Source organism: Pezoporus flaviventris, unplaced genomic scaffold, assembly GCF_033815535.1.
Source record: "Pezoporus flaviventris isolate CSIRO_AGI_PZ_B2104156 unplaced genomic scaffold, CSIRO_AGI_Pfla_v1 ptg000025l, whole genome shotgun sequence".
Lineage (NCBI taxonomy): Eukaryota > Metazoa > Chordata > Aves > Psittaciformes > Psittacidae > Pezoporus > Pezoporus flaviventris.
In genome coordinates this window covers 25,374,347-25,396,064 of record NW_026892573.1, presented here as the reverse complement: position 1 = coordinate 25,396,064, position 21,718 = coordinate 25,374,347, and the positions used below count along the sequence as shown (strand labels likewise).

Below are 21,718 nucleotides of genomic sequence, written 5' to 3'. Positions count from 1 at the left end.
TAATAGTTAAATTGTCATATATATGAATCTTCCTGTAAGGTTTTTGCAAGCATCTAACTGGGCTGAACTGTTAAGCTTTTCTGCTGTTTCTGCTCATTCAGAACTCCCACCAACATAAATATCAGACCTAGTTAGTATATTTGTAAGAATTCCCTACATTTTTCTAGGTGGCTGACTGAATTTGGCAATAAATGAAGTCCTAGACATGTTTGATCATTTTTTAAATGTTTTTCACATGAAATGACTTTAAAAACTTTTTATGTGCTGCATAAGTTACTCTTAGTTCCAGGTCTTACAAAACAGGACAGGATGTATTTTTACTGCCAAATAAAAACAAGACAAGGAAAGAATATAAAAACCAACATGAGAGGTAAACTGCTCCACAGGAAGTTATCTTAATAAGCAGTTTGAACTACAGCCCCTTCTGAAAACCTCTCTGTCCCACCAGTTTCATTTGTTGGAGGTTTCATTAAATGTATTTTAATGCCTTGTCTAGTTTTGGTGTTCTTGGGTGACCTGATTTTTAAATGAAACATAATTTCAGGTGCCCTGAATAAATAATTACTACAATAAACTCCTTGTTAGGGAAAAATAACGAGACAAAAGTACTCAGGCTATAGAAAACATTGTAGTGATGACTTCCTTCTTATTTCCCTGTATTCAGTGAAGCTCTGAATTACCTTCAAACATGTTATAATCATGGCATTGCAGTAATAAAAAGAAAATTAAACCCCATGCTAAACAATATTTCACAGTACGCGAGAGTAAAATTAATAGGAAGCTAAATATTTTGATCATTTGTAAAAAGAACTTACATGGTAACACTAATGTGGATCAGTTGAAGCCAAAATTACACAGGTTATTTCAAGCTCATACATTCAGTCATTGGCAAAATCTGAAGTCATTTTCTTGCTGCAAAATAGAAAGGCATCCCATTATATGTAGCAACATTCTTGCTTAAAACTTCCTCTGGAATATTTTGTTAAATATATAGTTTAGTGTTGTAGGTAGTATTCAGGTGTATACAAATACATATATATATATTGTATGTGTGCATGTACATATATATGCATATACATAATACACATATATATATGGAAATGGCAGGTATGGTTGTTTTCCTAAGTTTCAAATGATAGAATTATAGAATCAACTAGATTGAACAAGCCCTTTAAGATCACCAGATCCAACCTTTACTCCAGGACTGCAAAGTCCACCACTAAATCATGTCACTGAGGACCTTGAACACATCCAGGGATGGTGACTTCACCACCTCCCTGGGAAGCCTGATGTTGAAGGTTTTGCTGAAACAAATATTTACAAACCAAGTTACAGAGTATTCTGCACCTCAGAAGGTGCAGCTCTCATAATTTCAACAAAAATTGGTGAGTACATTTTTTGCTCATGCTTCCACTCTCTTTAATAGAGAGAAAGTCAGATTCTCTCAGGAATAAAACTTGCTGTACATGAGGAACTGTGAAATTTCATTTGTGAGCATGTAAGTGCATGAGACAATAGAACTATGCAGGTACTTTGCAGGATTCTGATTATTTAGCTACTGAAGACCAACATTAAACCAAAACTGGGAGAGAGAAACCTGGGGAAGAGAACCTTTCTAACAACAGAAAAACCTCAACCACATAACTGAACACAATTTAAAATACGATTCTAATGAATTTGGTGAAACAGATCTATTGAGCCTGGTTTTCAGGATCTGAAACGTGATTGATTTGCTAAATGAAAAGTTATTTAGCTAAATAAATACATACACAAATTCCACATGTAGTGTACATACACATCAGCCAGCCAGTCTCTTTAAGACTGAGCCCTCTCTGTACTGTCAGTTCCCTGTTCCCAAACAGGAACTACCTCAAGATTTTCTCAGAAAACTAAAATTGAATTTTCAACAATCAAATGTATGCAGATAATTCAGGCAATTTATGTTGGTTGAGTCAAACTCTAGGGTATATTTTATTTTATTGTGAGCATAAACCATGTTATTTCTGTTTTAATTTGCAGTTCTGTTTCCATGGTAATTATGGCACTGAAGAAAGGACAAAACCACTGTTTTTTATAGAGTAAAAGAAGTAGAAAACATGGTGTTTGTGCAAGAGGGGTGTTTGTGTTTTACAGAGCCATTTTCAGAAACTTTACTTTTAGTTTTTCCTATTTGCATTCAGAAACGTAGAAAGGTTTGCACAACTACAAAAAGTCTTTGACCAGCTACATTCCATAATGCTTTTCAGTCACGTCCCTCAACCCGTACTAGAATCCAAGGCATGGGCCCCGGCATTAGCTAGATAGGAGACCTCTAGAGAAAACGCAGGAAATTGCAGGAGGTTCCGTTGTTTAGAAAGAGCCCTGATTTCTGCTTTTATTCAGTATGCAGGGAATTTCTAAATATTACAAAGTAAGATACGCAGGAGTGGCATCTATTACCTAAAAAAGCCTGTAGTCACATCCTACCTACAACCACTTTAAGTAACTACTGTTCTCATGTAGGGTAGTTGACTTACTTCTAATTGCCGTTCACAGAAGCTTTCCCCACCCTCAAGACTCCAATCCTTTATTTAGACCTCAGCCACATACAGTTGATTTGAAGTTTGGTATGGTTGAAGAGGGCTTCCTCTGATGAAGCTGATTTATTTAGCCCATTTCTGCCAAAATTAAAACATGCATGTGAGCTCCCAATGAAAGGCTACTTATTCACCACGAAAGTACACACAAAATAGGTAATTGGACAAGCCAAAGTGCTCTTTCATCATCTGGCAAAAGTGAGGGGTAAAGGCTAGGAATGAATGCCCACTAAGGTAGCTGGGGATCACTTAAAGGATCTGTCTTGACAGTGAACTGTGTCTCAAGGAGGTTTTCACTACCTTTTGGAGTTCACAGACTCTTTGTCACGCTCACCACTGGATCAGGTGTTGCAGTAGATAAACTGGAAGCAGTGAAAACAATCTCTTAGGAAAATACTTTTTAACCATTTTTACAAACCAAGCCAGCAGTTACACTTGCCAGGTGAAAGCAACAAATTCTGAAGACATTCTGGTCACTAAAGATCTGTTGTTTTCTTTCTCAAGACCAGGTATGACAACTAGCACAAGCTGTGTAAGTAATTTGTTTTGCACCACTGAAGTCATTGATCACATAAAGACCAGGCTGATTTTATATATGAGTCTGGAAAAATCGATCCTGTCTATATAAATTCCCTTTGTGAAGACATCATTCTTCCACTTCTTGTCCCATATGTCACCATGTCCACCATGATATTATTTTTGTGAAGAATGTAGATATGTTCAATACTCTCTGACAATAAACCCATTGAAAGCACAGGTTTTTCAACTGCAGTTATAGTGTATTTGCATTGCCAGTACTAACAAATGGACAGTTTTGAAAAATTGCAGATATTTACCTACCTTTACATTTGCATTCAAAGAAGAACTCTGTTCTTACATACTATATTGCACTAAACTGGCAGATATTTAAACCCCAACTGTGAAGTCTGTCTGAAGTAAAGGCATAGTACCCATATCAAAGCACCTAAATGTAGGTGTCATGTTTTTCCCAGCAATGCTATGGATTATAGTAGGAATGAAGTTCCTTTATAAAGTCAGTCCTTTTTTGGGAGGTATCTGATTTTGCTATCTAAAAGCCACCAGAACTGTAGGCACCTGAGTCTGAAAACTCTGGTCTTAGTGAAGCAAGCCATAGCGTAACAGTAATAACTGTTATTAAATACACAGAGAAGCAGTTCTGGGGGAAAATAAAAAAGAACACAGCTCACAGACTTTACTGTGGGTTTACAGAGAAAATTACTTCAAAAGGGTCAGAACACAAGATGAAAAAATATTTGTGATTTTATTATTCATTCCATCTATCTTCTGTGCCCTTCATCCAAACAATAGATGGAATTGACTTCGGAAGGGGGGGGGGGGAGAAAAAAGGCATCTGTGGCCAAAAAGCAGAGTGTGTTTATTTGTTTATTTAAAGAAAAGAATGAATGAAAGGAGGAAACTCTGCCCCCATAAAAGTAAACATTTTAACTGATTAGAAAACTGGAAGGCTGGGTAAATGTTCTCAGAGAGTTTTATTTTAGAATGTATAATAATAATAATACAATAATAATAATATTACAAATCATGCTTATAATTTGCTTTCCTATAGCATTTGGAGTATCTTTATCACTACATCTTTTATAGCCAGAGAAAAATACGTTCTTCATTAGTTCTCTGAGTCGCTCTGCACAGTCTGTTGATGGAGTGCTCATTTTCATGTTTAAGGCTGTCAGGGTTTAACCTGGCAGGCAGCTGAACACCACACAGCCTCTCCTCACTCTCCTTCCCTTCCTGCAGTCAGATGGGGAAAGAATTGGGAAAAAAAAAAAAAAAAAGTAAAATTTGTGGGTGGAGATAGAGTTTAATGGTACAGAAAAGGAAGGGATGATGACAATGATAATGATGGTGATAATAATAGTAACAACAACAATAATAATAGAATCAGAATATACAAACCAGGTGATGCACAGTGCAGTTGTTCACCACCCACAAACCAGCCAGCTCCCAGGCAGCGGCCTCCAGCCAGCTTTCCCCCTAGTTTATAGACTGAGAATGACACCATATGGTCTGGAATATCCATGGAGTCTGCTGCGGTTAGCACCCCCAGCCCACTTGCTTTTGGGGTGGTGTGAGGCACAGAAAAGGCCTTGGCTCTGTGTAAGTGCTCCTCAGCAGTAACTAAAACATCCCTGTGTTATCAGCACTGTTTCCAGCACAAATCCAAAACATTCCCATACCAGCTACTATGAAGAAAATTAACTCTACCCCAGCCAAACCCAGCACAAGGGATTAAGTACAAGCAGGGTTCATTAAGACTGTACAGCCACCCTCTCCCAACACCAAGTATTGAAATTAAGATTAGAAAATGATGGTGTGCTCTTTCTGCAGGAAATGCTGTCCTTTCCCTGTGCTTGGCAAATTCTTCTTTATTAAAAAAAAAAGAGCTGTTTTCCTTAGATCTGAGCAGCCCTGCATACTCTTGAATATTTATAACAATTATACTTCAGTGTCAGAGAACTTGTCTTTAAAAGCTTTTATAACTGCATTTCAAATTAGTGAAGTGTTTTAGGATATTGCAATGATGGGATCTTTTCAAACAGCTATCATGTTTAAGTTGTTACCTCCCAAGACTACAATTCCAATTTTATTATAAGCACAGACCTCACTACAATGGAAATTTTTACATCAGTCAGAAATTTTGTAACAGAAAGTTAATTTTTTTTGCATGTTTTGCTATATAATCATAGGATCATAGAATAGTTAGGGTTGGAATGGAGCTTAAGATCTTCTAGTTCCAACGCCCCCGCCATGGGCAGGGACACCTCTGCCCTAACACCTCTGACACTAAACCATGACACCCAAGATTCTGTCCAGCCTGGCCTTGAACAGGAGTACTCACAACTTCCTTGGGCAACCCATTCCAGTGACTCACCACCCTCACAGTAAAGAACTTCTTCCTTATATCCAATCTAAACTTCCCCTGTTTAAGTTTGAACCCATTACCCCTTGTCCTATCACTGCAGTCCCTGATGAAGAGTCCCTCTCCAGCACCCTTAGAGGCCCCTTTCAGATACTGGAAGGCTGCTATGAGGTCTCCACGCAGCCTTCTCTTCTCCAGGCTGAAGTAAATACATAATAATAAATACAAGCAAAGATGCAACTGAAAATTAGTCTAATAGAGCAGGCACATGGGCAAGCTACTCTTGGTTTCAGAATTGTCCATGTCGAACAATATGGTTTCAGAATTGTTCAGTTAACTATCAGGAAAAGAAAATATTTTGGATGGGAAGAAAATAGCTTTCTTTTGTTCTGTACGTTATCATTAAATCGGTGGCAAAATCAGTATTGCAGTAAAAATGCAGGCTCAAAGATACCTGTACTAGTTTTTTATTCAGCAAAATCCTAGCTATTTGAACATAGTTGTTTAAAGTTATATTAGATCAAAATTGGCTAATTATTCAATCACTAATAATAGGTTTTGTTTCTCATCTCATCTTCATATTTCATTTCCTCTATTTGTTGGCTAAATTCACTCTAGATCCTATCAGACTATAAATTGTGAAGACCTGGCTGAAGACTGCTTACTTAGCTTCTCCCACTGAAAAACTAACAGGGTGATATCCTTTGGCAAAGGATGACCAACAAACACTTAAGGAATATTGGTATTTTCAATACCTGAAGCAGGTTTGTGGTTTAGCTCTTGTCCTGCCATAATTATATGGCAAGGTTATCCAACTTCACCTCCAGTGAATAGGTTTAAATTTGTGTGATTTAAGTCATAGCCGAGGCAGACAGGGAATGCACACTCAGATGTTTACAGCAACTTACCTGGAAAGATGCAAAATTGCTGCAGCTTGGTAGTTTTTGATCTGCATGAAGCAGTTTGCACAGGTAAGTAATCAAAATTGCGCAAACAAACAACAGTAAAAACACGCTTGGCTTTGCTGTGATAGCTCAGAGTTCCAACTGGTTTTCATACTTTGATTTGTTTTTCTCTTAGAACTTCCCAAAAGAAAGATGCATGGGAAATGGAATGTCAACAGACTACTGGGTTCACAGGATACCACAGAAACCACAGTTCTGCTTTATATGGCCAAGGCAGTATCACTGGTTCAAAAAGTGATAAGTATCCTTTGGGCTTCAGTGGGATGTTTCCTGAAGAGGGCAGAAGAGGCAGTTTACTGAGCCCTGCTTACAGTGCAGAAGAAATCAAATTATCAGTAAGTAACTATTTTCCTGTAACACAAATTCATCTGTGGACCAACCACAGCCCTGGAGGAGCCAAAAACTAGATCACCCCTGTTGTCATTATTATTTATATAATGCCAGCCCAGCAAAAATGGAAATACCTTAACATATAAAGCAGTTTTTTCTGGAAATTAAACATCCCCTGCTGGGCCATACCTTTGTTCTAATAACGATGGTGATAATTACCTGCCATTATGTGACTGTGAGAGAGATTTCTACATTTTAGCTTATTGTCTTCTATATTGGCGCACTCCTTCATACTGACTTTTGTAAGGGCACTCTGCTTTAAGTGTATTTCCATAATGCCTGCAAACTTACTGTCTTAAGTGCTGTTTGACAAATCAAGTTTCTACAGCATTCCACTGATGGATGAAATTAGAGGAATTGCAGCAACTATTTTCTATGTGTTAGCTATTGTATTTGAGAAGGAACAGAAATGATAACTGCTGCAATCTTTCTTTTTTTTGAAATGAAAGAGTAATAGTGCAGCATTCTGCCTTTCAGGCTTCAAAGGCTGAAGGTTACCAAGTTCCATGACAAGTGGGATAAATCTCCCTTTACCTGGGGCAACTTCTTAGGAAAAACTTTCCATAATTCTTTGACTTTAGATCTATCTTGAAAGTCGAGCTTTATCCTCTTCCTTAGTATCTTCTATTCTTCCTGAGGCCTCCACTAAAGGCCACTATGGTTTTCCACTTGAAAATTTAGCCCTTATTTTCCAGACCTCAAACCATATAGCCACACCATCATTAAATAACAGAACTAACAGATTAGTAGGAATAGACTGTAGCCATCTCTCTGTCCAGCTGTGATACATGCATTTTGTACCCAGTAGATCCTGAACTGCAGGTGTGTGGCTGAGCCTTATGGCTTGAGAGTTTTTATCTTTAAATTATTAATCATGACAATAATTGTTTGGACTTTTTCAGCAGAATTTGATAAATACCAGGTCTCCTCCTCTCTTCTGTCGGAAGTGTCAGACAGAGACTCCAGACCACAGATCCCAGAGCTTCTATTTCCAGCCAGCCCAGGTAAAACATCCATTCCGAGACACTTCTGCAATCTGCAGGGAAACTATTTGCCATCTGGCACTCAGAACCAGGTTGATGCCAAGACTAGATTTAAAGGAAAACACTTTCCAGCTCCTGTGTAGGCAAAGTACAAAATGAAATTATTAAGCAAGGTATATTTCTCGTACTGAATCTAAGTCCAAATCAGTGACATTGAAGCAGGTACAAGCCCAGAAGATCTCCAGAATGAAATGATTATTCAGACTGACACTGGATACCACAGCATTAGTGCAGAGAATACTCAAGTCTATTACTTTGGAGTTCTGTGTTCAAATGGAAAGCCATTGCATCAAGGAGAAAGAGTAGAAAAACATACAATATGTTATAAATAGAGTTCTCTGACAGAACTTGCAGGACTGATGTTTCACCTAAGTGCAATCTCCAATATGTTCAAAATGTCTAAAGATGTTATAAGGGACTATTTTTCTGGAGAATATTTCTAGCACTAACTGAAAACATCAGCATTGCAGGTGATGTCCTGATACCTACCAAAATTACTCTGTCGGTGTCTAGGGAAGACAGAAAACAGTCTCTAGGGCTTTATGCAGAGACTAACATCTCTCCTCCCAGTAAGGAATCATCAGACAACCTTAGCAAATGTTCCACTGGAATCTCTGTCCTTTCACATTCTTACTTAGAGGTTACATATGTAAGAGAAAGTCACTCTTACCTTAAAGTAAACTAGAAAGCTGAGCTAGGATTCAGTGGGAATTCACATAACCCCCATACTTCTTGGTTTAAGGCTTTCCAAATCTAGGAAAATACTTTTTCTCTGAATAGTACTTTGGACTGTGCTCTCTCTCTCAAATTAACAACTTCTGAAAATGGTTGCCTGATCTATTCCCAGTTTCTGGGAAGACTATTCCATACAACAGTCCAATGTCCTGCTTCAGAAAATAGATAGATAGATACCCAAAAAGATTATCTGCAGCTTCAGAATACTGCGTTTCTACACAATTTCTCCATTTCAGCAAGCAGTTGTGTACATTGTGCTTCTTAATCCAGAGCTTTAACTTTTAGTCACAAACACCTTCTCATGTTCTCTTCATATGGTGTACAGACATTTTTTGTTCTTGCTTCCGAGGCTTGGATAGACAAGAAAGACTTAAGCTGTAGCAAGGAAAAAATAAATGAGACATTAGGAAACTTTGTAATATTAAGTATGGAAAACTGCTTAATAAATAGATTGCAATGGAAAGTTGTGGAAATTCTACCACTGGACACTATTAGGACTGATTTTGACAGTCTTGGTCCTACCCTGAAGCATGCTGTGGTCCGTGTGCCCACTCTTAGCTATTGTGATTACTTAGCTGATGAGGTTGCTAGGCCCTCTAAAAGCCTTCCTGTGTTTCTTGGCAATTTCCTAGGCATCTCAATTTTTATTTTCATATATGAGCAGAAGCATGTTGAAGACAGGCATCTATACCTGCTACCTAAGATGTATTGCAGTGTAGGGTTGGAGAAAACTACTCCCCAAAGCCCTCAAATGTAGTCACAGCAAGACTAAAATTAGCCAGACCAATTTCTACTTTTGGTGTTACAAGAACTTTCCTGGAAAGCAGAAGAGGCTAAACATCAGGAGACTTTAACACTCTGGGATTTGACCACTCACGATTTGACCACTAAATGTTGCAATATCCTAAACGTTAAAGCTGTGTTGCTGCCCTGCTGAAGGTGCATCCAAGAATGCTGAAACAACTCATGGGAAAAGAAAGAGATTAAGCAAATTAATTAGGCAGTCTGTGAGAGAGAAGAGACCTAGCTTCCTGCAGTGCCGCTCCCCAGCAATCCAGAGTTAATTCATAGGCACTTTGGGTGCTTCTTGCTTAAGGAGAAGACATATTTAGCATATATTTCATACGTGGAAGTACACATTTCTGTCAAGTGCACTCCTTCATTTCCAGCAAATCATGAGGCAAAAAGGTGATTACTATTCTTGGTGTACAGCAAAGAAATACGGGATCAGCTGAGTCTGTAGAAATGAAGACATAGAGTCCTTGTTGCCTAACTACCCAAACAGTTTAGGGTGAAAGCTTGCCAATGAACCTATTTCTATTCAGCTTCAGTTAGAAAACCAAAAGACATAAAGAAGTGTTATCTGAGGAAAAGAAATTCAAACCTAGGGACCATGAATCTCAGCTGAGACACGGATTAAAGTAGTTTCTTTAGTTTTAATTCCTCAGGCATCAAAAGTAAAGACAATAAAGAACACAGTGAAAGAACAGACCAGAGGCTTGGAAAGCAAAGTTTAATTGCTAACAAGAAATGTTGCCTTTTAGACCTGTTTAGATACAACCTATTCTCAAAGTGCATAAAACCCAGTGCATTAGGGACCTATCCAAAACGGTAATCGGCGTCTGACCCTCAGGTAAGGAGCTGTAGGGAACCATGATCTGCTTATTCTAAGTGATGAACATTCTTCTCTGATCTCTGAGGAAATTCAGAAATGTCTCGTTCGGAGTTTACAGTGTATTTGAAGGAAAAACCCATCAAAGTAAGTCCCAGTTATAGCAAAGGACACTAGCCTATTAGGAAGATAGCTTGGTCATCGGGTCAACGTGTTTCTAATGACAAGCCAGCAATTGTAAACAGTGTTATAATGAATCTCTGTGAAGCTCTCATAACTTGATGCAACATTTCTCAAGACTCACGCTCATGTAAATTTGCTGTCCATATGGAAAAGCCCAACATAACTTTTTTTCTCTTGACGCCACCTATTAAATTTGCATTTCAGATTTACATTTTCCCAGTTTTGCACGCGTCTCACTGGAAGTATTTTCTTTGCACAGTGCTGAATCAGTGATTTCAGAGCTGGCATTCAGTAAATGAAACACATGGTGATTCTCTAAGTAAAGCCTCCAAATCCAGTGTCTTCTTCATAATACAAAAGCCTTCTTTAATACTTCATAGTAGTAGTGCCACCTCTGTTGTTGAATCCAAATGTTGCAAGGATAGGTGTGTAATCTAGCGCATGAAAGAATCAATGTTCATGTAGCCATGGCATTCAAACTGTCAGCAACAACTCTTCATGTGAAAACATTGATGATTTATGGCTGGGACATCATGCATGCATCTATAAGGAAAACCAGAAGGCAGGTGATCTGCCTCTGGATTTTCTCAAATATTAGAAGATTAACTTTCTTTCTATTCACTGCTAGTGCAGGGATTGGTACAAGAGTTTTGTGGCACAGAGTGATCCAATAGCTTTGGGTTCTTTATACAAGGCAGATTAAATAACTTTTTCTTCCCTGTCCTGTTAAATATTTGGAGGGACTGAGAAAAGGAAGATTCTGCTTTATCTGTGAATTTCATTTTAGGAGCCCTATACATCAGAAAGTCTGCCTCACTCTAGAAGAATTTATTTCCACCTATCACTTACTTACTCTACTTTGAAAAGAAAAGGGGTTTCTTATGGGAAATCTCTACATTTTATCTCAAGGTCTGCTGCAAAGAGTGTGGAAAGAATATTGCTTTAAAGCATTTACCTAGTTAGTATCTTTTGGCCTGCAAAAACTGCTAAAGGGCAGTTTTAAACCTGGCTGAAAGCAAAGACCAAATCTGCCTCTAGTTGCTGTGGAAATGGCGAATAGCCGATTCTGATGGACTGCAGCTTAGGATAAAAAGGTACAGGTGTCATAGAATTGGCCTTTCCACAAAACGTTTGAATATATAAACCATTTGAAGCCCTTCCTATTTGATGTGCTGACAGAGAAACTCTCTCTTTTAAATTCCAGGAGAAACAAAACTAAAGATTCTAAACTTATAACTCAGTCAGTTATTAAAACTATTTTACATATGGTTTAATTAAGATAATAAATGTCAAACACCCTTCTCAATATATGATCATATAAAGACAGAAAATTATCTCTCTCACTCAGTATTACAGCTCCTATACTAAGTTTTTTTCTCAGTCAACTTAAAGATTCATGTCATAAAACTATTCCTCTATACAAACAAACACTGAATTTATTTAAACAAGCATAATACCTTTAGGCAAAGAAAAATTGCTTCACATTTCTTTTGATAAACACATTCCAATGAATGCATCTTAAGCATTAGCGAAAGAACTAAGAAAAAATGCTGCTTAAAAATTTAGGACTTGTTCCATCAAAAATTCACTCGTCCTTTGCTTTCTACAACTCTGCATCCCGTGACAACCATTTTAAGACCGATTTCAGTATGGTTTATGTCTCAGTCTACTAAATGCTCATTAAATGGAAAGCAGATTTTTCAGTGAACTACTTGCAGAGAATAAAATTTAGTACACTCTCCAGAATGTCAGGGTCTGAAGTTGATGGCACTGAAATGCACGTAGGTTTTCCTCCTTTCCTCAGAAAGCAGCACACCACAGGAGGAGAGAGCTAACATTGCAGGAGGCAATCAGCCATATCCAATGCTGTAATTCCAAGAAACAGATTATTGTCCTCTGTCCTGGTCTAAATTACACAAGTGACTAACATATCCTGTAGCTGATTCAAAGATTCTGGAGGTTCTGAAGCAGCTTAATTCTGTCTAATGGGATTTTTAAGTTTTCAATGTCAAGTCTACATCCTAATGCTGTGGATATCACAGGTATTCAAACATCATGTTCGCATTATGCCTTTAAAAATATATTACTAAATTCATGCTCTCTTGGAGAGCTATAAAGTGTTTTAGAATTATTAGCTGCTCTAGGTTGAAATGGTTTTCAAAGCTACAAACTTGATAATGCAAACACGTTGTAGTACTTGCTGCTTTTTACTAACCATCATTTTCTATTCATTGCTCAGTCCTCCCCTGAGATGTCCTTCCTTGCAACAGCAGAAAAGTTCCTTCAAGAGGAAGAGAAGCACACAAGAGAGTTTGAAGAACGTTTAAATTTGCACCTTGAAGAATTGCAAAGACACTCTGAAAATACCCTCCAAAAATATACCAGGTCACAGCAAAGCAGACACACTTAAGCCAGTCACACAATTAAGGAAATAAAACCAAGTAATCACCCATGACTTTCTTAGAACTAAAATCTGCAATGAGCTGCTTAATATAATTAGGCCCATTGCCAACAGCATGTATTTTTAACACCAGGGTTTCAAGTAAGATAATAATTTTAGGATTTAGATGTATTGTAACTCAACTATATTACAGAATACTGTACTCTAAACATATTCTAAAATATACAGGTTGGTTTTGCATAGTTAAATTATGTGCCGCAGCGACCCTGGTGCAGCACTGTGAATTAAGTAAGATACTTCGAATTCTGTGATGTATGGAGGGATAATAAGTGGAATTATTCCCTTGAAAATACAATCAGCCAAAAGAAATTCTCTAGATTGCACAGAACAAGAATAACAGGGGCCTTTAGCCATGTCATAGCTCCTGGCATAAAGAGCTTATCTATGCTCTAGTTATTCTTGGCTATAGAAACAGCCCTTGGGACTCCTGAAATGAGAAGTTTGAGCTCTTTCTTTCTTACCTCTAAGCCATGCAGGTCAGTGAGAGGAACATGAATAGACAAAGCACATATTTTGAAGCTACCCATATTGCCCCTTTTACCAGACCTATAGCCTTCACCTGGGGCAGAGCATGATCTCAGGTGCTTTTCATGCTTTACAGTAATTCTGTATAATTTTTTAATCCTGTTTTGAAAAACACCTCTTTTGGTAACAGTGTTTTGATGCTATGTTGGCTTCTTGTTTGAATACATTGGAACAGGGAGAAATACTTTAGGCAACTTGTGGTCAGTCTTAGGTAAGGGGCTAAAGTCTTTATAGTTCTCTACAACACAGGAAATCATTGTAAAACCGAGCAGAGTTAACTGAGCTCAATGTGCCAAAAACCTGCATAATGTTGAGATTCCTTTTATTTGCAATTCATCCTGAACTCTGTTGCTGTGCAAGTGAAACAGAAATTACAGCCAGTGTAGATGAAGCACCGATTTCAGTGAAAGAGATACTGAAGAACTGCCTCCCAGCGTAGACTGTTGCCAACTTCCTGGAAAAATATGGATAAAAATAATACCAGACTGTCAAACAGCTCCAGTTTGTGAGTAAAAGAAGTCTCATTAATATTCAAGACCATAGCAAAAAATGTGAATTGGTTTTGGAAGCTCTATTTCCATTAAGACAAAATACACTACATCACACTTACACAAAATACCGAGATTTTAAATACGGGTTTGGCTCAGTTTGCAATAAAATGAGTAATGAAAATGAGGACATCAAAGAACCTTTTAGAGGAAAATTCAGGAAAATTACTAGACTCAGCTGTAGGAACGAGGACTGAATGAAAAGATGATGGGAAGACATCTGAACAAACTAAATATATATGTGTCCTCAACTTAAGGGGAGATCCAGCTGGGTGTTTCAAAAGAACTAATGAAGAAATTTAAGACCTTCTGGAAAATGAAGCTAAATTTTAAGATGGGAAAGATCTGTAGAAGCAAAAAGATGTCAAAATGTTGTCTTTCAGGGAGGCAAGAGAAAAAAAATATGGGATATTAGCAGTTGGCCAGATTCTGTCACAACTGCACGGTTTAAAAATACAAGAAGACAGTGTGCTTCTGATCTTCAAAGAACCTACATGTCTGAGTCCAGTCCAGGCCTGAGGATCCATCTCATGATACAGGTCTGTGTGATGATACAGAATGAACGAATGAAACGATCAAAAAATGAGTTAGAATTTTTTCTAAATCCTTGTAAGATCCCACCAAACTACTATCTTTGGCTAATTAAATAACAGTTAGTTTCAGCCTGCCTTTGCATAGAATCATGGAACAGTTTGGGTTGGAAATTACCTTAAAGCTCACCCAGCTCCACTCCCCTGCCAGGTAGAGGGACACCTTCCACTAGAGCAGGTTGCTCAAAGCTCTCTCCAACCTGGGTTTACTCTTATGCCCTGCTTAGAACATACTATGCCACAAACATGCCGAGACAGTATGGATCAAAGCGCCCTTCTCTTTGCTAGCCAGTACCAGCTCATCTGACAACCCCCAAATTAAACAAGTCAATTGCCAGACCACAGCTGGAGCCACACCGCTGGTTCTGAATACTTCCATTGTATTAAAAGGTAGAAAGGTGATTGAACTGGTGAGAGGCTCCTGAAGGCACATACATATTCCTAATGTCAACATGGCAAAAATATTTTGTACAACATGTACCACATTTCAAGTTATTTGAAAAACTTTTGAAAGAATGATGGACAACAGAAATAACAAAGACCAAGAATGATGTACCTTATGAAGACGGGTTGGAGATGTATGAATATTGTACAAAAAAAGAATAACCAGGAGGCTCCAAAGCAATAAATGTCTGAAATCACCAATAAAAATGAATTATTAATTGTAGAATCATTTGACAGGACAAGGTGCGATGTTCAGGAGCCACGGATTACCCAAAACATACAGAGCAACGAAGATGATTAAGGGAGTGGAGCATCTCCCTTATGAGGAAAGACTGAGGGAGCTGGGTCTCTATAGTTTGGAGAAGAGGAGACTGAGGGGTGACCTTATTAGTGTCTATAAATATATAAAGGGGGAGTGTCACGAGGATGGAGCCAGGCTCTACTCAGTGGCAAACAATGATAGGACAAGGGGTAATGGGTACAAACTGGAACACAAGAGGTTCCACTTAAACTTGAGAAGAAACTTCTTCTCAGTGAGGGTGACGGAACACTGGAACAGGCTGCCCAGGAGTCTCCTTCCCTGGAGACATTCAAAACCCGCCTGGACACATTCCTGTGTAACCTTATCTAGGTGTTCCTGCTCCGGCAGGGGATTGGACTAGATGATCTTTCGAGGTCCCTTCCAATCTCTAGCATACTGTGTGATACTGTGAAACTCACTATTCTGCTTTGTAAAGAGCCAGGCAATGGAAAATTCTTGTGAGCTGCTGGACTTCTTTTCTGATTTTCCAAAGCTTTACCAAAAAGGATGGGTTTGGCTCCCGGTTGAAAGATTTATTTTAAATAAAAAGAACAATGGTTCAGGCTGCCACCACCTTTTCTGGCTTAAGGAAAACCAGAGGTCATGTTCACACAGCTGCCAACATGTTTCATGGAGGTATGATATTGAAATACTTGGTGGTATAGGAGCTGCCAAACTGTTGTTGCCCAATTCACTTCCCCAGACTTACTCTGATGGGGCTGTCAGTAAGTGAACAGAAACTTTGAAAGAGGCTCACATAAACGCTGAGTATTTGGACCATTTTTCTTCCTACTATTTTGTACTCTCTTCCTTTTTGCGTGGGAAATTTAGGAGCTAAATTTCACACAAAGCACCTAAACCCTCCAGTCCCACTGTTCTGGCTTTATCACAGTGTAACTGGTTATAATTCCTGGTTTCACAGGGGAACGGCAGTGCACAGGAACAAGCCCACCACCACTTAGCAATTCAAAACCTGACGAAACACCACCACTGTGAATGAGAAAGAAGTCCCTAGAGACTGCCTAATGGGACGAGCCCCAGGTGATTTTACATCTGTGGAATGGACAGTGGGATTGAGTGTGCCCTCAGCAAGTTTGCTGATGACACCAAGCTGTGTGCTTAGGTTGATACGCTGGAGGGAAGGAATGCCATCCAGAGGGACCTTGACACGCTTGTGAGGTGGGCTGATGCCAACCTCATGAAGTTTAACCATGACAAGTGCAAGCTCCTACACCTGGGTCGGAGAGATCCCAGGCACAGCTACAGGTTGGGCAGAGAAGAGATTCAGAGCAGCCCAAGGAGAAGGACTTGGGGGTGTTGGTCAATGAGAAAATGAACATGAGCCGGCCTCAGTGTGCGCTTGCAGCCCAGAAAGCCAACCGTATCCTGGGCTGCATCAAAAGGAACATGACCAGCAGGTCGAAGGAGGTGATCCTGCCCCTCTACTCTGCTCTTGTGAGACCTCACCTGGAGTATTGTGTGCAGTTCTGGTGTCCTCAACATAAAAAGGACATGGAACTGTTGGAACAAGTCCAGAGGAGGGCCACGAGGATGATCAGGGGACTGGAGCACCTCCCGTATGAAGACAGGCTGAGAAAGTTGGGGCTGTTCAGCCTGGAGAAGAGAAGGCTGCGTGGAGACCTCATAGCAGCCTTCCAGTATCTGAAGGGGGGCTATAGGGATGCTGGGGAGGGACTCTTCATTAGGGGCTGTAGTGACAGGACAAGGGGTAATGGGTTAAAACTTAAACAGGGGAAGTTTAGATTGGATATAAGGAGGAAATTCTTTCCTGTTATGGTGGTGAGGCACTGGAATGGGTTGCCCAGGGAAGTTGTGAATGCTCCATCCCTGGTGGTGTTCAAGGCCAGGTTGGACAGAGCCTTGGGTGACACGGTTTAGTGTGAGGTGTCCCTGCCCATGGCAGGGGGGCTGGAACGAGATGATCTTAAGGTCCTTTCCAACCCTAACTGTTCTATGATTCTATGATCTATGAATGTCAGTGAGTCATCATAGTTTTATTTACACATCCAGTTCAGGTGTGTGCTGATCTGTGTTCTGTCCCACCACTTTCTGCCCAGCAGCTCCCAGAGACCAAAGAGCTGGAAGGAGGCTAAGGGCATGGCCAGAAGGTCCTTGGCCTTATCATACAGACGGCGGCTTTACAACCCACAACAGCCAATTACATCATTCCCAACCACAATTTTCCATGTAATTCTATGCAACATAGCTATCCACTAGATTTTACACCTTCAGTCTTGTGCTAGGGAAGGTTTTTTTTCTTCTCAGACACCGCAGTCTGTTGAGAAAACACTAGGTGCAAGACGTGTCATAGCAGAGCTCATTTGGATTGGCCAAAGCAATGTGGGAACTCTGTTGTTTTTAACTCACTGCAGGGTTCAGATCTCAGAGTTCACTGTGTCAGAGTTACCATTTAATCACACGGGCCCCCTCAAATCCATAAATAGGCTGTAATTTAATGTACTGCATCTGAATTACTGCTAGTGGATTGAGCAATACCCCTGGACACTGATACGCCGCACTGCAGCGTCCCTAAACCAACAAAGCCATTGGATTGTTCCTCTAATCTACTTTTCAGCAAACTGCTAGTGGCTTTAAAACAGATTTATTGAGAATGTTTGTCCAGTTACCTTAAGAGAACATGTCTGAATGCAAAGACCAGTCCTAAACCAACCTCTCACTGGATTCCTGCAACAGATGTAGGATTTACTTTACTTGAAGTGAACCCTTGTACAATTCCAGATGGAGCAAGAAATCCTCCAGAAGTCTCCAGGGAGACTTGTAAGTCTTCAGTACCTAAATGGGGATACAAGAAAGCTGGAAAGGGAATTTCGACAAACACAGATAGTGACAGGACAAGGGGGAAATGGCTTTAAGCTGAACGAGATTTACATTAGACATTAGGAAATAGTTCTTCACTATGAGGGTGCTGAGGTGCTGGCACAGGGTGCCCAGAGAAGTTGTGGCTGCCCCATCCCTGGCAGTGTTCAAGGCCAGGTTAGACGGGGCTTGGAGCAACCTGTTCTAGTGGAAGGTGTCTCTGCCCATGGCAGGGAGTTGGAACTGGATGAACTTTAAGGTTCCTTCCAACCCAAACCAGTCTGTGATTCTATGAAGTCCCAGTCCTCAGTATTCCATGGAAGCCCCATAACAAGAAATGTTTCGGTTGAAACTTTTCAGCCAAATAAAGATGGTGCAGAGAAGACAACAGCAGCTGGCAGCTCCACCTGTAGCAATGATGGGGATGCTTGACTGGGACACGCATGGCAGGATTTAGCTTGCTCGTGTGTGGTGTGTGAACTGGAACCACCTGCCTTGGGAAGAAACTTCTCCAGGTAAGAAATATCTCTGTGGTGCAGATCCAATCCAGAGAATCCAAGTGCAGGTTCCAGTTCACACCCTCCAGAGCTATGGGAGCATCCAGGCCTGTGCATGTACTATCCAGGCACCGAACATACAGAGTCTGGAAGAAGAACAGTGCGTTTTCTCTGCTGCCTGTATTTAAAAGCACCATTTTCTGAACATCAGGATGTGAATAAATATTTTCTTGTAGATGGATTGAAGCAGGAGACCAAGAGCCAATTTCTCTGAGCTCTGAAAATATGTGTTGTTCTTCCTTCAGACCATGGGCACTGGCGCTGGCTTCTCTTGCTTGGCTTTGGGGAGTGGGGCCATGGTTGACACCGATGGGCAAGGATACCCACCTCAAGGATACCTGACACAATTCCACCGTTTTCTTAGCACTTAGAAGGCATTTACAAAACTCCATTCAAACCATGATCTTGAAGTATTTGACTCAGATTTGATTTATGCTTTGAAAAATAGGGTGTAAAAAATTGCTTCTGTAACCCGATTTATCAGAAGTCAACGGCAAGTTTTAATGACTTGACCTGATAATGAGCACTTATAGAAAGCAAAAGGTACCATAGACACTGCGGAAGAAGTCTCTCAGCATGAGTTTTCTGGTAAAATGCCTGTAATAAATCATTCCATTTTGCCCACGAGCTGCTGTGTGCCGGGGAAAAATCCTATTTCCAAAACAGTTTTGAAGGCAACTGACAGTCGGAGTAATACGCACCCTTAAAAACCAGAGACGCACTTACACCTTGGGCTGCGAAGGTTCTCAGGAGCTGACATTTGGGCAACTGCCATTAATTTACTTGCCCATTGCTTCCCAGAGATTTTTGACAGCTCCTGTCTACAGAGGCTTCCACCCCCCCCCAGTCTTCTATGAATGTGTATTCTCACATCCAGCATTAGCAAAAGGGAATTTGGTTGAAAATGTCAGAATCCAACTTCATTGTTTACTAAAGAAAAATACATTCCTCTTTTTCCTTTGAAGCATCAAAGTGTGAAATCAATTTGGCTTCTGCATAAGGAACAATTCCGAATGTGCAAGTTTTCCTCTCAATTAGCACCCAGTAAAATTGCACATTTCAGGGACGGAAATCAACAGTGTCTCTTATTAGCATTAAGCTATAGTTCATATTAATAAACATTTGGCTCCGAGAAGATTATTATTGTGACCTGAGGAATTCACAGATGACAAGAGAGAAAGGGAGTGCAGAAGAGAAAGCAGCAGAAATGAAACATCTCATTAGAGAAGTAATCTTAAATACTACCTAACCCAGCTGACCTGCTACCTCTTCAGTTGTTACCAGCCAGTTAATTGCTCTTATGTGTCACAGACTCAGCTCTTGCAGAAAATTAAGGGAGGAGAAAATACCTCAGGGCTCTGAACAGCCTTTCCAAAGGCAAATTATTGCCTGTGCTGATAAAACAGCCCTCAGGTGGAAGGGGCTGAAATACACCTGCTGCTCTGAGCTGGGAAATCACAGGGACTTTGACAGAGCTGTCAGACAGTACCATGGAATGAACAGGCACAGGAAAACCCTGATTAAGGATCTACAAAGATGAAGATGATAAAGAGGAACCTATAGAAGAGATGAGCAGGAATTTTGCTTCTCTTCTAGACAGCCAAGGTAGCAAGCACCCTGCAGAACACAAGTACCTAACTAAACCACACATGCGTTTGCTCACATCCTCAGGCATGGCTTTATTCAACACCTCCCTTCAGAAACAGGCAAATGACCGGAGCTCCATTTCATTTTATCCCAGAGCGAGGATAAAATTAAAATAGGACAGAAAGGATTTGGTGCCAGGAGAACAGGAGCAGCTGTGAAATAGCGCAGACTGAGCAATTACTGTTCCAGCTGCATCGTTTCAGATCTCTCCAGCAGAAGGAAGCGGCTCCTGTACCAAAGCACAAGTAATTTCCAGTGGCAGTGCGTGGTTTGGTGAGCACATCCCAGCATCACCAGGTATGTGTCTTGTTCTGAACTGGGTTAGTTCAGAGCTGGCCAGACTCACCCACGCGATGCCTCAGGGCGAAATCCACTGCAGGGAACTACATGTGCTTGCCTAGAGCGTTTTTACACCAATCTTGAGAAGTGACCAGTGTGCACCTGCGACAAAGAAAGCAAACAGGGTGCTGGTGACACCAACATGGGTATCATCAGCAGAGATGATGATGTCATTGTCCCACTATACTCAACACTGGTCAGGCCAAACCTTGACTACTGTGTTCAGTTTTGGTCCCTGATACACAAAAAGATGTGGACAGCCTGGAGAGGGTCCAGAGAAGCCACAGAGAAAATCCAAGGATTGGGAAGCCATGTGAGGAAAGGCTGAGAGCTGGATTTGTTCAGCCTAGAGAAAAGAAGACTCAGGGAGCCCTCACCACCCTGTTCCAGTATTTAAAGGGCAGCTACAAGGCAGACAGAGTGTCTTTTTACAAGGAGTCACATGAAAAAGACAAGGGGTGATGGGCACAAGTTACACTTGGGGAGATTCCAACTGGACACAACAGGAAAAATTTTCACATTGAGAACAACCAGCCACTGGAATAATCTCCCTAGGGAAGTGCTGGACTCCCCAGTGTTGGACATTTCTAAGATTCAGCTGGACAAAGTGCTGGGCCATCTAGTCTAGATCATGCTTTGCTTAGAAAGGTCGGACCAGACGATCCCTGAGGTGCCTTCCAACTTGGGATTCTACAATTACATGATTCAGAGAACAGTTTTGGCTGGCAGCACCACTCACACAGGATCAATACTCAGGATAACGCAGAAGCAAGGCAGCGCTGTCACTGGTGCACATGTGAGGGGCTAGGACCATCCTTGTGCCAAAAGGTAGCACCTACAAGGATGATTCAAGGGGCCTTTGCCTTTTGGCACAGGAACATCCCCTGTTGCGCTTCAGTGCACTGCAGCATCCCATTCTTCCTTGCTTGGCTTATATTTAAACAGCAGTCAAGGGTTCTCAGATTTCCTCCCTCAAGTCTGCTGAAGGTAAATGCTTACCAAGTGCCTTGAAATATTTGGATGAGAAAGGGCTGTAGAGGAATATGGGATTCTTGAAGCACTTAC

General features: G+C 40.5%; 1 protein-coding gene and 1 long non-coding RNA gene across 3 annotated transcripts in view; one reads left to right on the top strand and one right to left on the bottom strand.

Moving 5' to 3' along the window:
* The window catches only part of DEUP1 (deuterosome assembly protein 1), a 46,294-nt gene extending 33,439 nt beyond the window's left edge, over positions 1 to 12,855 (top strand). Inside the window, exons 13-14 of the mRNA XM_061457891.1 lie at positions 6,556 to 6,775; positions 12,643 to 12,855. Coding sequence (XP_061313875.1) covers positions 6,556 to 6,775; positions 12,643 to 12,813 — 391 coding nt within the window. The 3' untranslated portion in view covers positions 12,814 to 12,855. The remainder of the gene's footprint in view (positions 1 to 6,555; positions 6,776 to 12,642) is intronic.
* LOC133271627 (uncharacterized) lies at positions 22 to 20,509 on the bottom strand. 2 transcript variants are annotated; one of them, XR_009744200.1, is made up of 4 exons: positions 20,331 to 20,509; positions 7,750 to 7,948; positions 2,877 to 2,938; positions 22 to 912 (listed from the first exon to the last, which is right to left on the bottom strand). It is a non-coding gene; the product is annotated as an uncharacterized LOC133271627 (long non-coding RNA). The 2 variants fall into 2 exon arrangements; XR_009744201.1 differs by lacking the exon at positions 7,750 to 7,948.
* Positions 20,510 to 21,718: the final 1,209 nt, after the last annotated feature.